This window comes from Rhamphochromis longiceps, linkage group LG2, assembly GCF_057381845.1.
Source record: "Rhamphochromis longiceps isolate RC_006_pf linkage group LG2, R_longiceps_female_GT1.1, whole genome shotgun sequence".
Lineage (NCBI taxonomy): Eukaryota > Metazoa > Chordata > Actinopteri > Cichliformes > Cichlidae > Rhamphochromis > Rhamphochromis longiceps.
Window position 1 is genome coordinate 28,315,081 of NC_140558.1, and position 20,946 is coordinate 28,336,026.

At 44.1% G+C, this 20,946-nt stretch overlaps 1 protein-coding gene across 5 annotated transcripts in view; it reads left to right on the forward strand.

Annotated features, from left to right (window-relative positions):
- LOC146677363 (transcription factor COE1-like) overlaps positions 1–20,946 on the forward strand; it is a 57,660-nt gene that overhangs the window by 19,311 nt on the left and 17,403 nt on the right. For all 5 annotated transcript variants that reach the window (XM_085421257.1, XM_085421231.1, XM_085421223.1 and 2 more), the window contains exons 7-10: positions 10,377–10,458; positions 12,349–12,490; positions 14,859–14,989; positions 16,956–17,082. In XM_085421257.1, coding sequence (XP_085277383.1) covers positions 10,377–10,458; positions 12,349–12,490; positions 14,859–14,989; positions 16,956–17,082 — 482 coding nt within the window. The remainder of the gene's footprint in view (positions 1–10,376; positions 10,459–12,348; positions 12,491–14,858; positions 14,990–16,955; positions 17,083–20,946) is intronic.

The following is a 20,946-nucleotide window of genomic DNA, read 5'->3' on the forward strand; positions in this document are numbered from 1 at the left end:
GACTGATCTCCGGCGTTTCATTGACAAGGCCTCACATGTTCACTAGATTTGTTTTATTGGGGTTTTATTTGTTCTGTTTGCTCGTGGTAAACACTCACCTCTTGTAACAGGCAGCTACTGCCTCTGTCACACCGAGGCTGTCAACACAACATTCAACCTGCACCGTAATCCACATCACACTGAGCTGCACAGCATACAGATACACACACACACATGCATGCGAGATGTACTGTATGTATGAGCGAAATAGATGTACTCAGAGGCAGCTTAAATGCATATAAGGGCTGTTAAAGCTGTGTTTATGGGAGGCATTTGCATAGTGTTCACAGCGCGTTCTGTTTCCCATACACACACAGGCGCAAGCACACACTCCTAAGAGGCACTTCTCTACCACAAACACTCTCAATACGCCTTCCTGACTTTAAAAAAAATGAAAGAAGCTTGATTGAGGCAAAACAAGAAAGGCTGTTTTTTTTCCATATTTCCTGTTTCAATAATTAATATGCATGAGTTTTATGGCCGCTTAAGATGCGATCAATTATTCATTAACAGCATGTTAATTGCATCCACAGTCGTGAATATTTAACCAAACACTAAATCAATGAGGTCGAATGAGCAGCAATATGGACACTTTATAAGCTTTGCCAAAAAATTAGGTTAGGCTTTAATGAAAAACAAGAGAGAACAGATTGAAAAGGGACAAAAAAATGTGAAGAACCAGCTTCACAAAAGGAAGGGAAGTTTGTGTTAGAAAGCAAACAACTGGAATAAATGCATGATCGTTGTAATATTATAGTCAGTAACTCTTAGCCTTTTCTCCCGTTTTGTCTCTTTTTTTTCTAATCTCCTTTTTTAAATGGAGAGGATGTAATCTCTTCATCTTTGCCCACTGTAGCCAGCCTTTTTTTCACTCTCAAAGACTCCAGACTGCTTTGTCCTGGATCTTTGTGTGCTCGTGTGTGTGTGTATGTGTGTGTGTGTCTGCGTGTCACAGCGGTGTCTGGACAGTGACATTTCTCTGCTTGGATAACCATCGCGCCCTCTGTCCCTCTGTCCGTCCAGCCATGACGCAGGGTAATGTCACCTGTCAGTCTCAAACTCCTACTTACAACCGCTGTCCCCCACCCCTCCTCAACTCTCCCCCCACTCCATCCGCATGGAACTTCACCACCCGTACACCACCTTCTCACTGCGACCCTAACTGCCCCTTCCCTGGACCTCACCTGGGGTACAAAGCCCTCACCATCTTCCTTTTCCTGCTCCTTTTGTCCTCTTCTCCACTACCTCATATGACTCCATATCCTCTTGGTCTTTCATTGTACATATCCAAATGGCAACCCCACCCCTTTATTCCCCTTATTTGCCCCCCTAGGACCCCAAAATATGGCATAGGAAGACAGCACATATAGCACTAGTCAAAGTCAGCAAAGTCAGGGGGGTGGGAAGTTGACTTTTTGACTGGGCCCAGTTGCATTCTGCGCCTGTTTTCAATTATTCTCCTGGCACTGGCAGGGTGGAGGTTTATGCATTATATGGGAATGTAATTGACTATAACTGCCCTCTTAACATTAACCAGGTGTACTAGCTGAGTGTGTGAGATTAGGCCCCGGGACTTGGCTGTTATGGAGTGTTGGCCTGTCTGTGAGGTTGTGTTGTTGTTGATGTATTTATATCCTACTCCTGTGCGGTGCCGCCCATTACCACCGCATTTAGATGTGCCTTTCCCCGACTCTGTGCGCATTTCTGTGCATGCCTGTGCTTATGCGTGCATGCACTAAGCTCCCGCTCGCTCCTTTTTGTGCAACTTCCATCATGCATCTGCCTGTGTGCGTGTAAGAGTGAGAGAGAAAGTAAAGAAAGAGGCAGGATACAGATACAGCCTGCTTCAAGGGGGGCCTGACTTTACAAGGACAAAGTCAAAATGGGCCCATTCACAAGGCTGACATGCTGTGATTTGTATGTATAGTGGTGTGCAGCCTGCAGGGCACTAGCCCAGGGGCTATCACAGACACCCAGACCAGTACACCAGCAGGGGGAGGTGATGGAGGCGAATCGAGATTGTGTGTGTGTGTGTGTGTGTGTGTGTGTGTGTGTGTGTGTGTGTGTGTGTGTGTGTAGAGAAAGAAGGGTGTGTGATGGAAAAAAAAAGAAGCATCAACAGACTGTCAATCAAGCCCTAGCCACAGCTTGTCACTCCTCGATAGAGCTCATCCGGGGGAGAATGGGAGTCCCTGGGACCCCGAGAGGAGAAAGGAGCAGGTGCTGGAGGGAGGGCGGAGGCAGCAGGGAGGAGGTGACTGTCTGCCTGTCTCAGTGACTCAAGCTTGATTTGATATTTGATACCGAGCATGTGGCATTTGAATGCAAATCTATTTTGATTGTCTCACCGTCTGATAGGGTTAAAAGGAATCTATAGGGGATATGCATGCGTGCATGTGTATCAGAGGGCCGGCTGGAGACATTCACATGCACAATATAAAAAAGAGAATTATTCAGATGGATTATATTACTGACCATTTTGCCTGCATCAAGCAATCCCCCGTCTGCTCTCAAAGTGATATACAGATATTTAATAGAATAAATTCAAAAGGTAAAAAGGTCAGAGGTCACACAAATGGGCCATGTAGTCATCATCGCCTCCTTGATGTTATAGCAGAACTGAAAAAACTCAACTGTGTGCACACACATGATGTGCACATGTACATCTGAAAATCTGAGCCCGTGCAGGATAATTATTTTTCCTGTATGCACGTGGAGGATTGTGTTTAAAAGCAAGCATGCCAAGTAGGTAGACAGACGGACAGATAGATCGATGGATAAAGTCGGTATTACTGCAGTATGGAAATCTGAGGCTCAGTTCCCCTCCCAATTAGAGTAGTGACTTCTGAAATGCCATAATACCCATTAATTAGCAGGCTGCTATTTTCTCAGTGATTTGGCTAATTAGTCTGCGAGGCTCTACACTATCTGGACCATTATTATTGGGCTGAAGCCATGCAAGCACGCTCGCGTGCACGCCCGCGTTCAAGTTGGTGCACAAACACGAGCGTACTCACCATGTACCTTACAACTGGAAGCACAGTCGAGACTAATTTAAGTGGCATCATTATTTGCTTGCGGGACAGCATGAAAGAGTTTCAGCTGAAGAATGGTTTGATGAAGACAGACACACACACACACACACACACACAAACACGCACATTGCCCTCATCGTTAGCTATATGGTCTTCGTAACATGGTACTGATACTGGCAAAAGCCCATCCTACTGTTAGAAACATAAGGAAAGCTTTTCAGCCCTCTGTAATGACTTGGCATGTATGTGTGTGTGAGAGAGAGTGTGTGTGCAGCTCTCTCTCTCTCTCTCTCTCTGCTTCGACAGTCCATCAGTGTCTCCCACCGGACAGACAGGCCACTGACACAGCACCACAAGGCCAGGAAACCTCTTCAATCACTCCCTCACTTTTCCTTCTCTGTCAGGCAGCAGAAAGACGTGATTGATCTGTTGTTTCATCACCACCATGATAAAAGAAAGAAGTTGCTCTTCTTTCAGTGTGTGTGTTTGTGTGTGGCATCCACCTTCTTAAAACTTTATTAATCATCTTCATCAATAACACAGCCCTAACATTGGTCATCTTATACTTCGCATGTGTGTATGTACGTGTGTTTGAGCGCACGTGTGAATGTATGCTCGCACCCCTTGCAGCCCGGTGAACTTCATAAGTGTCCCATCACCACTTTAATCAAATTACTTATGAACCAAAATTGACAGTTTTCATTAATTATAAAGGATTATTCTAATTGCGATTCAAATTTATTCATTTAGAACAGACGGCATTCAGTAATGTTTCAGGAAATTTGCATATTAAATGGAGAGGGTAGGCGATTAGCTATGCTAATGTATGCATGATTCCTTATTTTGTGATTGGTGGGCCATATGTAGCAGGCTGGGGGTGTGCAGGTGAGGAGTCTAGAAGGAGCTGTAATATGTTTGATAAACACAGAAGGATGCAAGGCCAAAACATACACGTGCACACGTATTTGCACACACACACACACACACACACACACACACACACACACACATCTGTGTTCAGTATCAGTCTCCCTCCGTCACACACTCTTTCTCTGTCTTGCATTTTCTCGGTCTCACCCCGCTCCCTGTTTCCACATTCCTCCCTCAAGACCCATTGGAGGAAACAACTTTTCACCCGAGAACAAACACGGCACACTAATTATGTTTCTGATTTCTGATCCTGCTGCATTTAGAAACATAACCTTGAGCCTGTGTACAGTCACAGTCACAGTTATGATTTAATGTGGTGTTTAAATGGAACAAAAAGAAAGAACTTTTGCGAGCAGCACATTCATCCCCACAATGTATGGGGCCGGTCCAGGGTTGACACAGTGCTCTTTATCAAGCTATATATAGTCGATGCATTATGCATTAAGTTTAACATGTGCTTAAATCAACAGTATTCAATATGAATGCATCAGTCTTTAAGTAAGGCAGAGGGGAGAACAGTTAAGGTAAATGACTGCACGGGGAGGTACACAAAGCAGGCTGAAGGGCCCGGTCTCACACACACGCACACACACACACGTGTGCGCATGCATGCATGCGGTCACACACACCCTTCGGCTGTGTGGCGGTGTCAACCCAGGCTGATGACAGGGCCATTATTCACTGGTCAGTCCCACGAGGGCAAGGTTTGGGCTGGACAGCGTAGCAACGCGTCCCAGCATGGCAGGACAGCGGTGAGGTGAGAGGGACCAGGACCCTTCATTACTCCCGTGGTTGGGGGCCTGGAGCCTCTCTTTCTCTCTTTGTCTCTGTCTCCATCAGATTAATGGGCCAGGCCCGACAGAGGAAGTGTTTCAATCAGTGCCGCCTGCCAAGATTGTCCATCACCTAGACAGCCTGCTATTCATCATGGCTTTGATACACAGACGCACATACACACACACATGCACAGATGTTTATTTGGTTGCATTTTTCTGTGGGTGGTTGTGGCGTAAAGCCAGCCCACAGGTAGCGATCTTATCCGGCTACAAGTTGTCGAACCGGGCGCTCTTTTCTCCGTCATCAGGAAGGCTCTCATTTCCTTGTGTCAAAGCGCTCGGCGCACAACTTCTCAGCTGAATTTTGAATGATCTTTTTCAGATGAAATGGATGAAACACAATTGGTTAAGTGTCTCTGGGACTTCTGTCCCCAAGCTGGGACTTGAGCTCCGGATCCAGGGGGAAGCGAGGAGAGATCTTTCCCCAAGCAGAGCCTCTCCCCAAGCGGCAAAGGCACAGCGTGGATCCCCCCACGCTCCCTGACCCGTCGTCTCCCTCCTCCTGGGTCCATTTGTTCTGAGAAATATTTAACGACAGGGCAAATTCAACCGGCATGACGTGCACACACATCGAGCAGATAAAGAGGAGGATGGGACGATGCGTGGAGTGAGCTCGAAATGAATTTTTCAGCGCAGTGAGATGTTCTATTTGAATAAATCATGACACTTAAGATAGACATGAGGGCAGTATAGAGGTGCCCACCACTACTTTGAGGAGTAGCACTCCAAAGGAATGAAGTGCGTGTGCGTGTTTGGGAACGAGACAGAGAAAAATGGCCTCTCTTTGTCCATTTACTTCAAAGTTTTTGTGTTCAGTATTATTTTTTTTACATATTTAGTTAAATATTTTCTCTTTTTAGTCAAGTCACATCACTTTATCTTGCACCAGGTGTTTCTGTCACTGTCTATCTAAAGTGGGCCATTGCAGACTATTACAGGCTGGTGTCCGAGACTGAGGGCCAGGCCCAGAGACAGACCTGGTTCTGGATTATTAATGTCCCCCCAACCCCGTGGAGCCAGGCCGCCTCCTCCACCCAGTGCCACCCCCCCTTCCTCTGCACTACACCCCTGGGGTCAGCCTGCATGGCTCCTGGTGCAAGGCCCCCCTCATAAATCTCCCTAAATTAGTGTGTGTATGTGTGCACGCGCGTGCGTGTGTGTGCCTCCATGCTTAAACATATACTGCAGGCAGGGAGACAGGTCACCACAAAAACAAGCCAGTCAGGCTCTCGGTTGAAGTGTCAGTGATGCATGGCGGAAAGAGTGCAAGAAAGAGTTGCAGAGGAAAGAAAGAAAATGAGAAATGAAACACGAGGGGAGGAAAAGAAAATATACAAAACAGGAGTTGAAGAAGATATTTGATTCCGTGAGAGCGCCGGACTTCGCTTTTAGTTTGGTCGCCTATTTATTGCTCCTTTAATATTTTTTTCTTGTTTTTTTGTGCTGTAACATTATATTTGCTTACAAATATTTACACTTAATTTGAATCTGCCTCTGACTTCATTAGGATTGATTTCCTGAGCAAATCTTAATGCTTAATTGCTGAAGTGCAGGAACTTCCATCCTTCTACCTGCCTAGATTAGTTCAACATGTCCCACGGTGGTAACAGGCATGGGGAAGTGCTGTTGTGTCACTTAGTTAACCCCGGAGACAAATGGCTCCCCTCCGGAGCACAGTGAATTACACACCTCATGAAGCATATTAGGAGCCAGACACAGGGGCTTTTCTTCTGGAGATGATCTGTACAGCAGAAATGGATGGAGGGAGAGGAGAGGGCTGAGTTATGGTATCACCCGCAGCCATTTTTACAGCGCATCAGCATCAGAACAAAACAGAGAGAGAGAGCGAGAGAGCAGCATGAGGAGGGGTGAGGGAGAAAGAAATGGCAGAGAGATGTCCAACAAAAGGTGGAAAAGATAAATAAACCAAAGCTGCGGAGGAAGATAAAAAACCCAGAGTTCCAAAGTTATCTGTGTTAGATTTGACAAGGAAAACAACTCTTTACCTCATTTGTGGCTAATGTGGCAAAATTATTAGAAAATATAACAGCATTGTCCCTCGGAGGCTTCATTGCTGTTAGCTAATCACTTAGACAATCTTTATCACCACAGTAATAATATTTAGATGCTACAGGGATTACTTAAAAGTTGTGTTATAATTGCTTTTCCTTGTTTTGTTTTTTATGGGCAGAGGGTGAGTTTGTGTTTAATTGCTCCAAAGTGACAAATAATGCCCCTTATGATATGATGAAAGTGTGAGATCATTAAATTACTACGCCGACTGGCTGCGTGTGTTTATTCGTTCAGGGTTTTTTTTTTCTGCTTTTACAAATTTATGCCATGAGGCTTCAAGAGGCCAAGCAGTTATTTTCACAAATTCACTTCCACAGCCATTTCTAGATTTGGAGGGGGGGTAATTACGTGAAAGCAAAATGGTTTTATTTCATTTAATCCAGCCGGCGCAGCAATTTGCACTGGTAATATTTGTAGCTGTGGAGTCTGCACAGTAAAACAGCTGAAAACCACAAGAGTTTCAAATACAAACAAGGTAGAGGGAGGCTGTAATCGAAGCACGACCGTGCGCGGGAGACAAGGGTGCGTGTAAAGCAACTGAAAATTGATGTCTTCAGAGAAGATGCTGTTTTATTTTTACATTTACTATGTGTAAGACTTAAAAAACATCATATGCTGGCCTGAGGAATATAAATACAGAAGTAAGGAGGCAAAATCCCCAAACACACACACAAATAAGTTGTCAGGTTATCCAAGTGCTTTTCGGCGTTCAGCTTATTCGTTTCATTATTTTCTATAAATCTTATACAACTACATTCCCCTACGTCTCCCTATAGTAAAAAAAAGTAAAGAATTAAAGATACTGACTTTGGTAGGACTGACTCTGTAGGTCCTGAGCCTGATAAGATGTAATGTGACCATGATTATTTTGCTTGGTGTTCCCATTTTCTTGGACCAAACTACTCTCACACGCCGCCATGTGCATGGAGAGAGTGAGAAGCAACAATTGTTAAACATCAAATGGGTCCCCTATTGATCAAAAGCAAAGAAAACAGTATAATAGGGAGCTGAATCGAGCAAATGAGAGAATTACAGGCTATCTGTCCATATTTACCGGTCAGCTGTCAATCAGATTATCCATAAATCCGTATGGTAATCTCCTTGCTAATGCATATCCACCCCCCACTCCTACAGCACACACCCACACTCTGTTGATCCATGTAAATGTGTGCCAGTGGTGATTCCAGTCCCCTCGGCTCTCCCTGGGAGACGAGATGGAGCACAGAGGAACCAGCTCGCTGCAGTTTTGTAATGTTTCCACACGGCTGACTCGAGACACCTTAAGTCATGTAAATAATGAATCAGATGATGCGCGGTTGTGGGAGATCCGCATGCTGACATATAGAGCAGCATATGAGGCGTGCTGACTTTCTCTCGCTGTGTTTCAGGAGCAACCCAACCCCCTCCTCCAAACTCTAATATTTAACCCTCTGATTTGGTCACCTCTGACTCGGCTGACCCTAACTTTTCTCCTTCCACTTATCCATCATCTATCTGTCATGAATAGCGGAGCAAGAGGAGGAGGAGGAGGGCAGTTGAAGAAAGCGTAGAATCGATGAATTAAACAGGAGGCGCAGCTAGGAAGGTGGAGTATGTTGGACAAGTGGAGGTAGGCCACAGCTGTCTGTGAGGCTGCTCCCTGACCTCGAGGAGACAAGAAAGTTGGGAGACCCTCAGTCTGTGGGGTCTAACAGCCACTGTAAAAAAAAAGGGGGGGGGGGACTCCATCTCTCTGCTTCATGAATTATTGAGATATTGGCCTACAGCTTCTAAAATATACAGGAGGGTGGTCTGTCTCTCCTTTCAGATTTCACATACTGTCTACTCGTCTCTCTGTCTATGTTTCTATCAGTTTCTCCTCTCACTTTCTGCCTCCTCTGTTTTTTCCCCTCTTTTTCTCCCATCCCCTTCTCATTTCGATTTGGCCGCTCGAGCCAGCGAGACTGTAAATCAGAGCACAAACAAAGCCAAAGAATAAAACAGAGCATCAGAGAAAGACAGTTTGTTATTGAGAGCATATAAGAGTCTTTTTTTCTTCTTCTTCTTTTGCTTCAAAAGGAGCATCTACCACTAACCAGCTGTCACGCATTTAAAAGTTGTCAGGGATAAATTCACGAGTTCTTGTGTTACATCAGATGCTTATAATGCACACAGCAGTAGGCTGGCCCTTGGAATGAGACATAACTCCAGCTTGTCCATTTATCTTCTTTGCTCCTTTCTCTCTCTCTTTTTTTTTCGTATCCCTAGATGAAGCAATTGTCCAAGGCACGCTGCTACTTACAGTGTTTCTCTTGACATGTTTCTGTATGTGTGTCTGTGTGTGCCCGCACGTGTGTGTGTGATGCGCTCACTAGTGCATGATTATATCTGAGGCGGTTGGCTCCAAACGCGCTGCCCAGTGCAGAATCCTAGCCATAACAAATGAACAGAGGGGAGAAAATAAGACATATGAAAGAAAAGCTGAGCAAAGGAGTGATTCTCTCACTGGCTGGTCGAGATCTGTATTGTAAGCAGTTTCAGCTGTCAGCACTTCTTTGAGCTACCTCAAAGGGAAGTGGGAGGCGGGGGGGGGGGGGGGGGGGGGATTGGGGGCGGGGGGGGGGGGGGGGTCGGTGGTGGTGGTGGCGTGTGTTGTAGTTTCATTTTCCCCTTTTGAGGGTTCCTGTTTATTTGTACACGGCGCTGTTTATTTTCGCGGATCATTTGATTTTGGTGTTTTTTGTGTGTTTTCGTTGTTGTTGTTGTTTTTTAAGACAGACAGACAGCGCAGAAGGGAGAGTGACGAGACGTACAGTGGTGTAGGTTCAGTTAAAGAAGAAGTTGTCAGGCTTCGAGCCTTGAGGTGGGGCTAGGGAATAAATTGTCAGCCGTCCCCCTTCCTGCTTTTCAGCCCACCCCCACAACTCTCCCCTTTACTCCTCCGACCCTCCCTCTCTCCCCCGTTCTCCTTCCCCTCCCTCCCTCCTTCATTAAGTATTGATGCGGGTAGCCATACTTGCCATCTCAGCCTATTAATAATGCATGGCAGGTGCTGTTGATGTGGTCTCTCACACTGAGATTGAGAGAGGCAGGAATGACAACACTATGCTGCAGAGTAGCTACAGCACAACCTCCGTCACACGGCTGTGCAGCTGTGGGGGGTGGGGGTGGGGGGGGGGGGGGTTCTGCGTCTGCCCTGGTGAGTTTATGGCAAGCTGTGACAGCAGCTCCAAGAGATGGATATACAAGGTAGCATCTTACTCAATATCCCGGAGCTGTTTTTACATAGAAAAGTGCCTTTGTCATAAACAACTGATGGATGATGGTGGGATAGTGTATGAGCCTTGTCTGCCACTGCTCTTTTATTTGTTTTATTTGTGTTGTGTGTTTTATTGAAGGGAGCTCGCACTGTTTCAGTGACTCACAGGTGCTGTTGCAACAGCTCATTCGGTTCTCTTGCTGTTTGTTTCTCTTGCACGTGCAGGTTCTTCCTCAAGTTCTTCCTGAAGTGTAACCAGAACTGCCTGAAGAATGCAGGGAACCCTCGAGACATGAGGCGTTTTCAGGTGATACATAACTGTCTGAATGCCTAGCTCAGTGTTTATAGTGGACAGGAGTAACACTTCTGTCTGTTTCTTCTTCTTCTTCTTTCTTTTAAGGCTACACACACAACCACAGCAGAATCTCCTTCCCTTCAAAGAATAACAGAAAGAATTCAAAAGATCTCTTTCTAGTAAAAATGTCCAGAAGCCACAGAGCATAAATGTTCGAAAGTTACAAAAGAATTAATAAACAAATGTCCTGAGGACTCAGAGAAAAGCATCACAACAAAAGAACGTTCAGTTCTAAACCCACATATGAAAACGCCACAAACAAAGCTGCAAAATGCCTCATGAAATGATAAGTAGATGTGAACCCGTTAGGAATGATAAACCCAGCTTTCTATTTGAAAGCTCTTCAAAGCATCTTTCTGCTCTTTGCTTTGACAACTCTACAGGTTTGGATGACTCCTACTGCTCTCACAGCTTTGTTTTTGGTGGCAGCCACTGGCTCCTTTAAGGGAAAAAGCTCTGAGAATCCACTGTGCACACACTTCCTGTTCCTTCTGGAAGAAAGGCTCGCCACTGGCAGCCATCTTGGCAACAAATTTGGTGGTTATTTTGAAGCCCCTCTCTAAGTGAATGAGGAAATAGCAATAACTTTAATTGCAAAGGGACATAAGTGTTGCATGTGTAGAATCACCAGTGAATCAGAATCGATTTTTAAAAGTTTTCCTAACAAGTTACACTTTAACTCTTCATGTTATAATAAAAATACAAAATACTTTGCACGTGCATTTGTGCATCTAAACTGGCTAATAGATGTCCAGATGTGAACAACCCCCATATATGCATTCAAGGAATTCTCCTATGAATTTCTATTACGGATCATTGGTGTCATGTGTCCAGTGCAGAGAGCTGCTGGCAAAGGTAGAGAGGTATTTAGCAGCTAAAGAGCACGCCATTTCTCTCAGAGGTTGGTGGAGACCAAACCATAGCTAAAAGGAGAGTGCTCCACATCTACAGGATGTGTAAGTAGGCAAATGTAGGCTATGGTTTGCTAATACATCACCAACACATACTGTGTGTTCCCAGCTATTTTCTTAAGTGACCAAAGTGGGGTTTTTTTTTTACTAAACAAGCACCACAGATATGGTAAAGCAAGCAAAATAATGTCAAATTAACCCCTCTGGGACAACAAATAATAGAAGTAAAACTTAAAAAGTGTAAAACATACTGTTCATAAAAAAAACAAGTCCTAAAAGCCATGAACGTGTGAGACTATACGAATAAATATTATAATGTAAATAGGAGTATTTGTTAAACGTAGGTTAAAGATTATGTAATGTGTGTAAGCGTGTGTGCGTGTGGGTGGGAGTGAATCTCAGGGTACACGTATGTATAGCGCAGGTGACTGGCAGGTCATGTGAAAGTAAGATATTGCTGTCATTCATTAGACAGGAAGGAGCAGTAGGGTCATATAAGTTTATACTTCTTCCTACTCACGTTCAAGCATAAAACTTGACTTACTTATATACAGATGATTAATATATTTGGGTTTTTTAATATTCATACATGTCAGTTGTGCTTTATTCTTTTACATGTTTAAAATAAATGTATATACTTTACAAAAATAGTGATTCATATGTTAAAACCCATTTATTCCTAGAAAATATATCAACCAGTCTTCATGAAGTGTTTGGTAAATTGTAGATATAACAAAAGAAGTATAAACATGTTTACTTCAGTGTGAAAGTAAGTTAATCCACATAGCATTTTGCAAGAACTCCTAATGCTTGTCCGGCGTAATCACGACAGCGTTCAATTACTGAAGATTTGTAAGCAGCCACAACAGGGTGCTGGTTGTTGTTTTTAACACCTTGTTTCTCACTTTCTTTTGGTTTTCCTTTTTCTCAGGTGGTTGTGTCGACTACGGTGAGCGTGGAGGGTCACGTTCTGGCCGTCTCCGACAACATGTTTGTGCACAATAACTCAAAACACGGGCGCCGAGCTCGGAGGCTGGACCCGTCAGAAGGAACGCCATCCTACCTGGAACACGGTATTTAAAGCGAGAACAAAACACCTCGGCTCTCTTCCCCATCTTTCTTTGTCTCCTTCACTTTATTTCTCTCTCTATGACTCCACTCCTCTCCCTCCCTCTCTCAACCCCTTCCCCCCTGTCTGGCTCCACACTCAACCCTTCCTCTGTCTCCCACTCCACTCCCCTCCAACCTCCTTTCTTTCTTATCTCTCTCCTGTTTCCTCCTGGATTCTCACTTTCCTCTCTTGTAGGGTTTCTAACTCGAGCTAAGAGAGGAGTGAGTGGTAGCTAGTGAGTCTCTTGTCTCTCCCTTGTGGCTTGCTCCCCTCAGGTCTCTGCCTCTGGGCCTTCTACTCTGCCTCGCATAAGCACTATGTGTCTTATGAGGTCTGTTCTGCTTAAAGCCAACACTGGCTTTATTTCCTCGGAGACCTGCTTTTATCCTCCAGCCCTCCATCACTCCCCATCCCTCAGGTTTTCAAACACACCCATACACATACTGAAAAGCCCCTTGCACACACATACATACACACCCCCGCATGCACAGTCAAACCCAAACCTTTAATACTTCATAATGACATGTGCACATGATTTAGGAGCCTGCACTGATTCCCAAGTCCCTAATCCAGTTATTTTCTCATTTCGATTTCCCAGACATTGAATAAGAGAAACATATTTTTTTTTCTTTGAGGAAAGTCAACCTCAGGGATGATAATGACAAAAAAATAAGCGGGGATTTACATGATGGCCTATAGTAGATTGCATTAAGATTGAATGTTATGGTTAAGTCTTTCTAATGACTATTCTCCAGAGGCAAGGTGGACCACTTGTCCCTGCGACTGGTCTCACAGATGATTAGAAAAGTTCACAAAGATGAGACATATTGGAGACGTCAGCGAGGCTTGGATCTTGCACATAAAGAAGAGTCCACACAGGACACCAACAGATGTTTCTTGTGTTATAGAGATTTGTTTGGGAATTTCTTCCCCTCTGATTTTCAGTTTTCCCGGTGATGGGAGTTAAAAAGGAGGAACAAGAGGAGTAAAAGGAACAGAACAGGTTACAGGGAGAAATGTAAATGTGATGAAAGAATGGGGGGAAAGTGCCCAACAGTGTAAAGAATAGAGAAATAATTTTTTTCATTAAAAAGAGGACAGTAGTTTCCCATTCCCCCCACCCCCCCACCCCCTTTCTGGTGTGGGTTCAGTTTGTGTGCAGGATGCGCAACTTTGGGGCCCATTTCAGGCGGTAATAGATGAGCAGTGCATAGAGTTGAACAGATGGCACCGAGGAACACCCCAAAGTATAATCCTATCACATGGATTCACGTTCCACCATCTGGTTAATCCACACACACACAGATACACACATAAACACACACATGCACATCGAGCGCACATAATATCAGCGGCTGTGAAAAGGAGGCATCTTAGGCCATGATTACGGCCACAGATTGCTGCTTGGTGAACGCTGATCTCTGCAGGCGTATCGGGGGGCTAAATATCATTCCAGCTTGTTGGGGAGGATCAACAGAACAGGGAGTCAGGCAAAGAGCAAAGGCTAGGCTGCAGGGAAAAAAGTCAGCCTAGTCTAAAGTGGATTATGCCGCTTTACAGAATTACAGCATGTCTGACAAGCTGCATATCTGTTAAGGAGAGGAGATTTAGCTTGTATAAACATGTATTTTCCCAATGCTGTTCTTTTCTTCAATCACACCCAGCAATCATAACACCAAGAGATAAGGTCAAAAAGCACACTGAATGGCAGTTATTGAAAATGCTGTTTATTGTTGTGGTCCCACGTACTTTGTCCCATAAGATGCGAAGAATATGCTTAGAAGGAAAACACTGGGAGCTTAGAAAAACCCATTACAAATGTACCGGGCAGAAGCTGGAAGGAGTCCATGTGGTCGTGCTCTGAGACACTGGCTACTACACAGATATATGAAACAGGCAGCTGAGCAAGAGCTAAGTGTTTGGCTAATGAAGGCAGTGTATTCAGAGGGCAGAGCTACTGTTGGCTCTGCTGTGTTCCCCGGTCGCATGGCCTTTGATCAGACACTGAGCACACCTGACATTTACACGCCCGCACGCTTTGCCACGTGTCATAAAACAAGTGCACTGCCGCTACCCTCACACGCGGGGCAGGGGTGATGTTTAATAACAGGGCGAATATAATCACTCTGATTAGTATTCCTCACTCGCCCCCCGACCCCTGGGAGAGAGGCGATAGGTGATATATGTGTATGTGTGTGCGCATGTGTGTTAAAGAGAGGGAGAGATGGAAAGTAGAGAGGACTATGCATGCTGCCAATAGCAAAAGACCTTCTAGGCTTTCATTAGGATAGCAGTTAATCTGTTATATATATTTTTTCTTTTTTTTCCAGCAACCCCCAGCATCAAAGCCATCAGCCCTAGTGAAGGCTGGACCACAGGGGGCGCAACAGTCATCATCATCGGGGACAACTTCTTTGACGGCCTACAGGTCATCTTTGGGACAATGCTGGTCTGGAGTGAGGTTAGTCACAATTTAGTCATATTTGTGTTGTTTTGTTTGTTTTATTTTTATTGGCTTGTTACACTTCTTATATAGCCAGTGTGGGCAAACAGTCTTTTAAATGCTTCATTTGGGAACCATTATTTTTACATTAGATTAAATACATAATTGTGATTTAAAAGTGCCAAAAAAAAACTTGTAACACTGTAGCATCACACTTTTGATAATGTTGTAATTATTTTATGGACAAATAATATAATCAGATAAACCCTTGTTACCCACACTGCATGAAATCACTATTACTAAACAGAGAGCAACCATCTGCAAATAGCCTTATTTAAATTCCACCAAAACTACATCAAATGTTGAAAATGAGGCATGTTAAGTTGTTTCCAGCATATGGAAAAGCTGGGCAAATACATAAATAAAAATCACCTGGAGGAAAACATGGATCAGTGTGTGACGCTGTTGTCGGATAAAAACCAGAACCCTTAAAAAACGATTTTCCTTTATTTGAACAGAACAAAGCATATGTCGTTGTTGAGTCATGTTCAGCAGTGCTGATCATCTGAAGTCCTGCATCAAGCGAGAACAGGACAACATTTGGCTTTCACAACTACTCGGTTCCCAAACACTTGCATCGTGTTGTTAAAAGAAAAGGTGATGCAACACATTGGTAAACATGTCCCTATCCCAACTTTTCTAAAACGTGTTGCTGGTGTTAAAAAAATCTAAAATTTGAGATTTTTTTCAACAAAGCAAAGTAAATCCTTTTAGTTCCAACAAATCATATCACATGTTTATGCAATTCCTACATTATTATAGGGTTTAAATGAATGGGAAAGCACAGCATTCTGTTTTTGTTTGCATTTCACACAAAGTACCAGCATTTTTGGAAATGCTTTTTAATTGAAATCGCAGTCATGATTAATAAATGATACTATAAGAAATAACTGTTTGCAGGGCTATAAATGCATATTAGAAATACTTAACAATCTCAATAGAAGCCTATTGTTGCATTTCTCTCTGTCAGCTCTCACTTCTGTCATATTGCTATTCACCTCTCTTCCTGTCTTTTAATACGTTGCTATCTTCCGTCTTGAAATATATTCACATCGTACAGTATGAATCCCTTTGTAAGGAGCATCTGCTACATGACTAAAATGTAAATGGAGTCTATGTGTGAAATTGAAGGTCAGTGAGCAGTGCAGCTAAACAGCTTTCTCTTTAGTAAAGGAATAATTCTATAAAAAGCTCCTATATTATCTCGCTGAGAGGTGAGTGGGGCCAAACAATGCTAGAATGAAAGCCTAGCTAAGTGAGCAATGAAAAGGACAGCTAGAACAACACACACACAGATGCACACATACATGCGCACATACACAAAGCGCTGGCAGCAGCAGTGATAGCTTTTGAGCACTGCTAGTTTTGAGTGCTCGTTCACTACAGCGTGCAGGAAACAAGCACTCAGCGAGGTCTCATCTGTGTTTTGTCTTGTTACCGTTTTCCTTCAAAGACCCTTCAGCGTGAACACACGTGCGTGGCGAGCGGGCTCATCAGCTGCACTAAGTGAGCCTGTTTAAGACACAATTGTGCTTTAATGTGACTAACGGCAGCTTCAGCTGACAGACACGGAGACAGGGGCAGGCGCATTATACATTAACTCGCATTGTTCAATAGGCGTACGCAGAGGAAAAGTGTGTTTTATTCATAAACAGATAACTGCTTTTGAACCCCTCTTACAGAGTCCATGTCAGCACCGATAACCATCCCAAGCCTCACAGTGACATTGCCTTAGGCTACAAGGCCACCTGAGGGCTCGTAGCCAAGCGCATCATTTTCAGGCCGATTATACAAAGAAAAAAAGTCAAAGCTGCAGAGGAAAGGTCCGAGATGAGCCGAGAATACCCCCACCCCCACCGGTGCACATGTTTAGATATGAAGTATCATCACATTAATCTGCCTGGCCTTTCTACTTTTCCTGTAGCTCATCACCCCCCATGCCATCCGCGTCCAGACTCCACCCAGACACATCCCCGGGGTGGTGGAAGTCACACTCTCCTACAAATCCAAACAGTTCTGCAAAGGCACACCTGGACGCTTCATCTACACAGGTACCTTTACACTAACATTTACCAATCTGCTGGCTTTTCTCCCAGTTTCTCTCAATTCTACATACAACTCATGTAGAAGAAATTGACAGCTATAAGCACATCAAAATCTTCACACGCTGACTTTAAGTTTTATAAAAATCTCACTTTATTGTTATATACATATATATATATATATATATATATATATATATATATATATATATATATATATATATATATATATATATATATACATATATGTATATATATATATATCTATATATATATATATACATATATGTATATATATATATATATATACATATATATATATATATATATATATATATATATATATATATATATATATATATATATATATATATATATATATCTGTATTCCTAAAGTTTTGTTTCTGGTGAAAAATGTGCATGCTAAGCAACTTAAAATTCAATAACAGAACTCAATAATTCAGTGGAAAAAGCCTGCTGATCAGAGGAGGAAAAGCATTTGCCCTCTTTTATGAAGCAGGTGAAGGTCAGGAGGAGGATTAACCTTTTGATTGGTGGGATTATTGAGAATTGACCCTGTCGAAGACGCGATTCAGAAAGGAAGAGGTCCGTGTGGAGTGTGTGATATTTATTTATTTATTTACTTTATTTTTTTGATGGTCAGCACAGGGGCATGAATAGCTCGAGTGTTACATCAGAGCACGCTGGTGCAGAGTGAAAAAGGCGCTGCGAGAAGAGCGGCACAGAGAGAGTGAATGTGAAGCTGTGATTAACCAATGCAAGGCCACAGGTCCTCTGGGAGACTGTGAATCACATAAATCTGTCTGTAATCTCAACCACTGATAGACTTAGGCCGTAAGCCCCGGCTGGAATTACCAACATTTGACAAAATCACAATTGAGAGAAAGCGCGCGTGCGTCACATTGCTAGCGTTTCCTGCATCTTGTGTGTTCCTATGCGTCACAGCTATGACTGTGTTTTGTGTTCTTGTGGGGAAGACTGCAATAGGATGCCTGTGTTTGTTTGCACGTAAGTGTGAACATAGTCCAAGCGCACACATGCACGCTGACAAGTAACTGCATTACTAAGACACAGGGCAGATGGGTGGGCAGCCTTTGCCATGCCAGAGCTGTCCAACAGCCCACACTCTGCCAAACCCATAGAGCTATGCGTGTGTGTGTTTGTATAAGTGTGTGTAGGTGTGCATATGTGTATACGCAGCCTTTTAATGTGCCAGACATGTGGCAACCGCTTGCATAAACGCCCTATCGCTTCCTAGTCCTCCAATCTTTCACCTTGTCACATTCACTTATTCAAAACTCGGCTTCTTTGAACAAATTCATTCTTTCCCCGCTTTCTGTCCCTCCATGCTCGGCTTCCGTGGAGGCGCATAGAAGAATCTCAACAGGTGAGAGGTAGCAAGAGGTCATCCGCTGGGTGCCGAGCGCATGCGCCACGGTGCCGCGTGCCAAGAGCTGGCGGTGACAGAGTCAAGTGTGTCGAGGCACAGACCCCAGTTCTACTTTTCACACACTTCATTCCAGCCACCCCCGTGGGCAATTGTACGTCTCAAATATAGGTTTTTGTCATTTTACTTTCTCCCAGTGAGGAGGAAACCTGCTCACATTTAGCGGCGGGAAAAAAGAAAAAAAAAGAAGGGGAGGATGAGCAGGGCATTTGGAGCAGAAAAGCAATCGATGTGAGTGGAGAGAGAGAGAGGTGGATGAGAAAGAGGAGAGAGGAGAAAGATGGGAGCGAGGGATGGAGGATTACCATGGGCCATGTTGCCCTCCTGGGTCTGTTTGGCACCAGTTTGAGCCCAGTTGCCAGTGGGTACTAATCATGGAGGATTGGCAGCGCTGCGTGGCAGCTGGCAGCCGGCACATACACACACATCAACACATCCCCACACTCACAGACATGCATATACTCCTATATTACATGTGCATGCGCGATCACACACACATGCACGCTCTGAATTACATTGGGGACAGCTGGCATTGCTAATCAACTTCTGCTGAGGAGAGGAAAGCGAGCAGCTCACAGACCTAATTAAGTCAACACATACCCGATACTGCTGCTACTGCTGCTTTGCAAACATACCCGACACACACACACAAACCTACCCACATAGCCCTACCTATAGGTTTATCCCCTCCGCCCTTCTCTGCATCATTATCGATACTCTAGAACCAGCCACCACCAAAATGAAAAAAAAAGAAGAGACGAGAACTTTTGGTGCAGAGAAAATTCGAAGAGAAGCTATTACAGTAATGTGTCCTCTGCCGTCTCTGAGGACTCCTGTGCCATTAGACTTCAGAAAGCTCCAATTAGACTCATCAAAGGCAATTAAGCTATCCACTGATAAGAATAGAAGAATGTTTTTTTTTAATTCCCTGCTCTTCCTCTGTCTTTTTATCCCCTTATCCCCCTTCTGTTCCTCTCTCTGCCCTCTGCCTTACCCACCTTTGGGGCTGAGAGCTTTCCCTAATCTCCCTCACTTTCCTCTGCTCTCTCTCCCTCTCTCTCATTATCAGGTCAACCCCCCCACCCCCCCTGTACAAATGCATCTCCATGTTTGGTTGTGTATCACCTTTTACTAGATTGCTGTCTTTGTAACATTCATCAAGGAAGCTCTCTCTTTTCTTTTTGCCATGCAACATAAAATGATAATACCCAACCAGTGCGGCCTATGTGTGTGTACCTGTACTCATGTGTGTGTGTTTGTGCGACACAAGGATGCCGGCCATAGATTGGGGGAGTTGATGAATCACCCTTGTCGTTCAAAAGGCAATCCCTCCCTCCTCAGTATGCAGCCTTGTCTGCTTAGTGCTTCCACTACAGCTTCTGCTGATATTAAAAGGCTCTGCTGGCTCACATTAAGGCTGGCACCGCGCACGGTGACACGCATCCGCGCACGCACAAACATTAGGGGTAGTTTTTCAGCGCTCAGTGCAGATTAGGTGTGTAGGAAACATCACTCAGTTGCGGCAAAGAGGCACGGGAACAGTGAGGGGGGGAGAAAAGACAAAAGTCAAGAGCAGAATTTAAACCAGCTGCTGCTGACATCTCTCTCCGTCTCTGCACGCCTGCCTGTGTGTTCCAAATTAGTTTTAGGACTGTCAGTTGTCTCTCATTTTATACAGTGCAGACACTGTATTGTAAAAGTGTGACACAGGTAAGTGCTGCAAACAAGAGTCTGCAGTTTAAAGTTAGTGCTAGCTCTAATTAAACTGTCCCGAACTGTGGTGAAATCTGCTGGTGATGCACACTGAGAAGCACTGCTTTAATTACAAATCACCAGAGTGCTTTAAATTCCTAAGTATATGTGATCCTGGTTGTGTTGATATCATAATTTTGGAGACGCGTGCATGATAATCAGCGGGAAAATCTCCCGCACATGTTGCTGCATAAACAAACTTAACATTAACATAGACAGACGTAGTCTACATTCATATACACACGTGGATCGCCGCACGCATGAGCACGTTCGCACATCACACAGATGCACGAATGTGGCACGAAGTCATCTGGCAATAAAAGTGGGGTGCAGCCACGAGCTGGTCAATTACTTGTCTTGCTCCTGTTTGTGAATGCTGTCTTTTATTGAGCCTGGGCGGGATGCCTGCTGTTGATTAAAACGGCTGGTCTACAGCTGGAGACAAGGCCAGCTGAGATAGCTGCATACATTCCCGTTTACGGCACGCAGTCTTAACTGCGAGGAAATTCACACCTCTATTTGAGATTGAGATTAATTTTCTGCACCATGTGGCTTGTCTTGCCTCTTTAGCATGCTCCGTTCTTATTACGGGAGCATCTGCTCCATGATGATGATGTAAATGAATTTCGAATGTAGATTATTTTGTTCCCCGC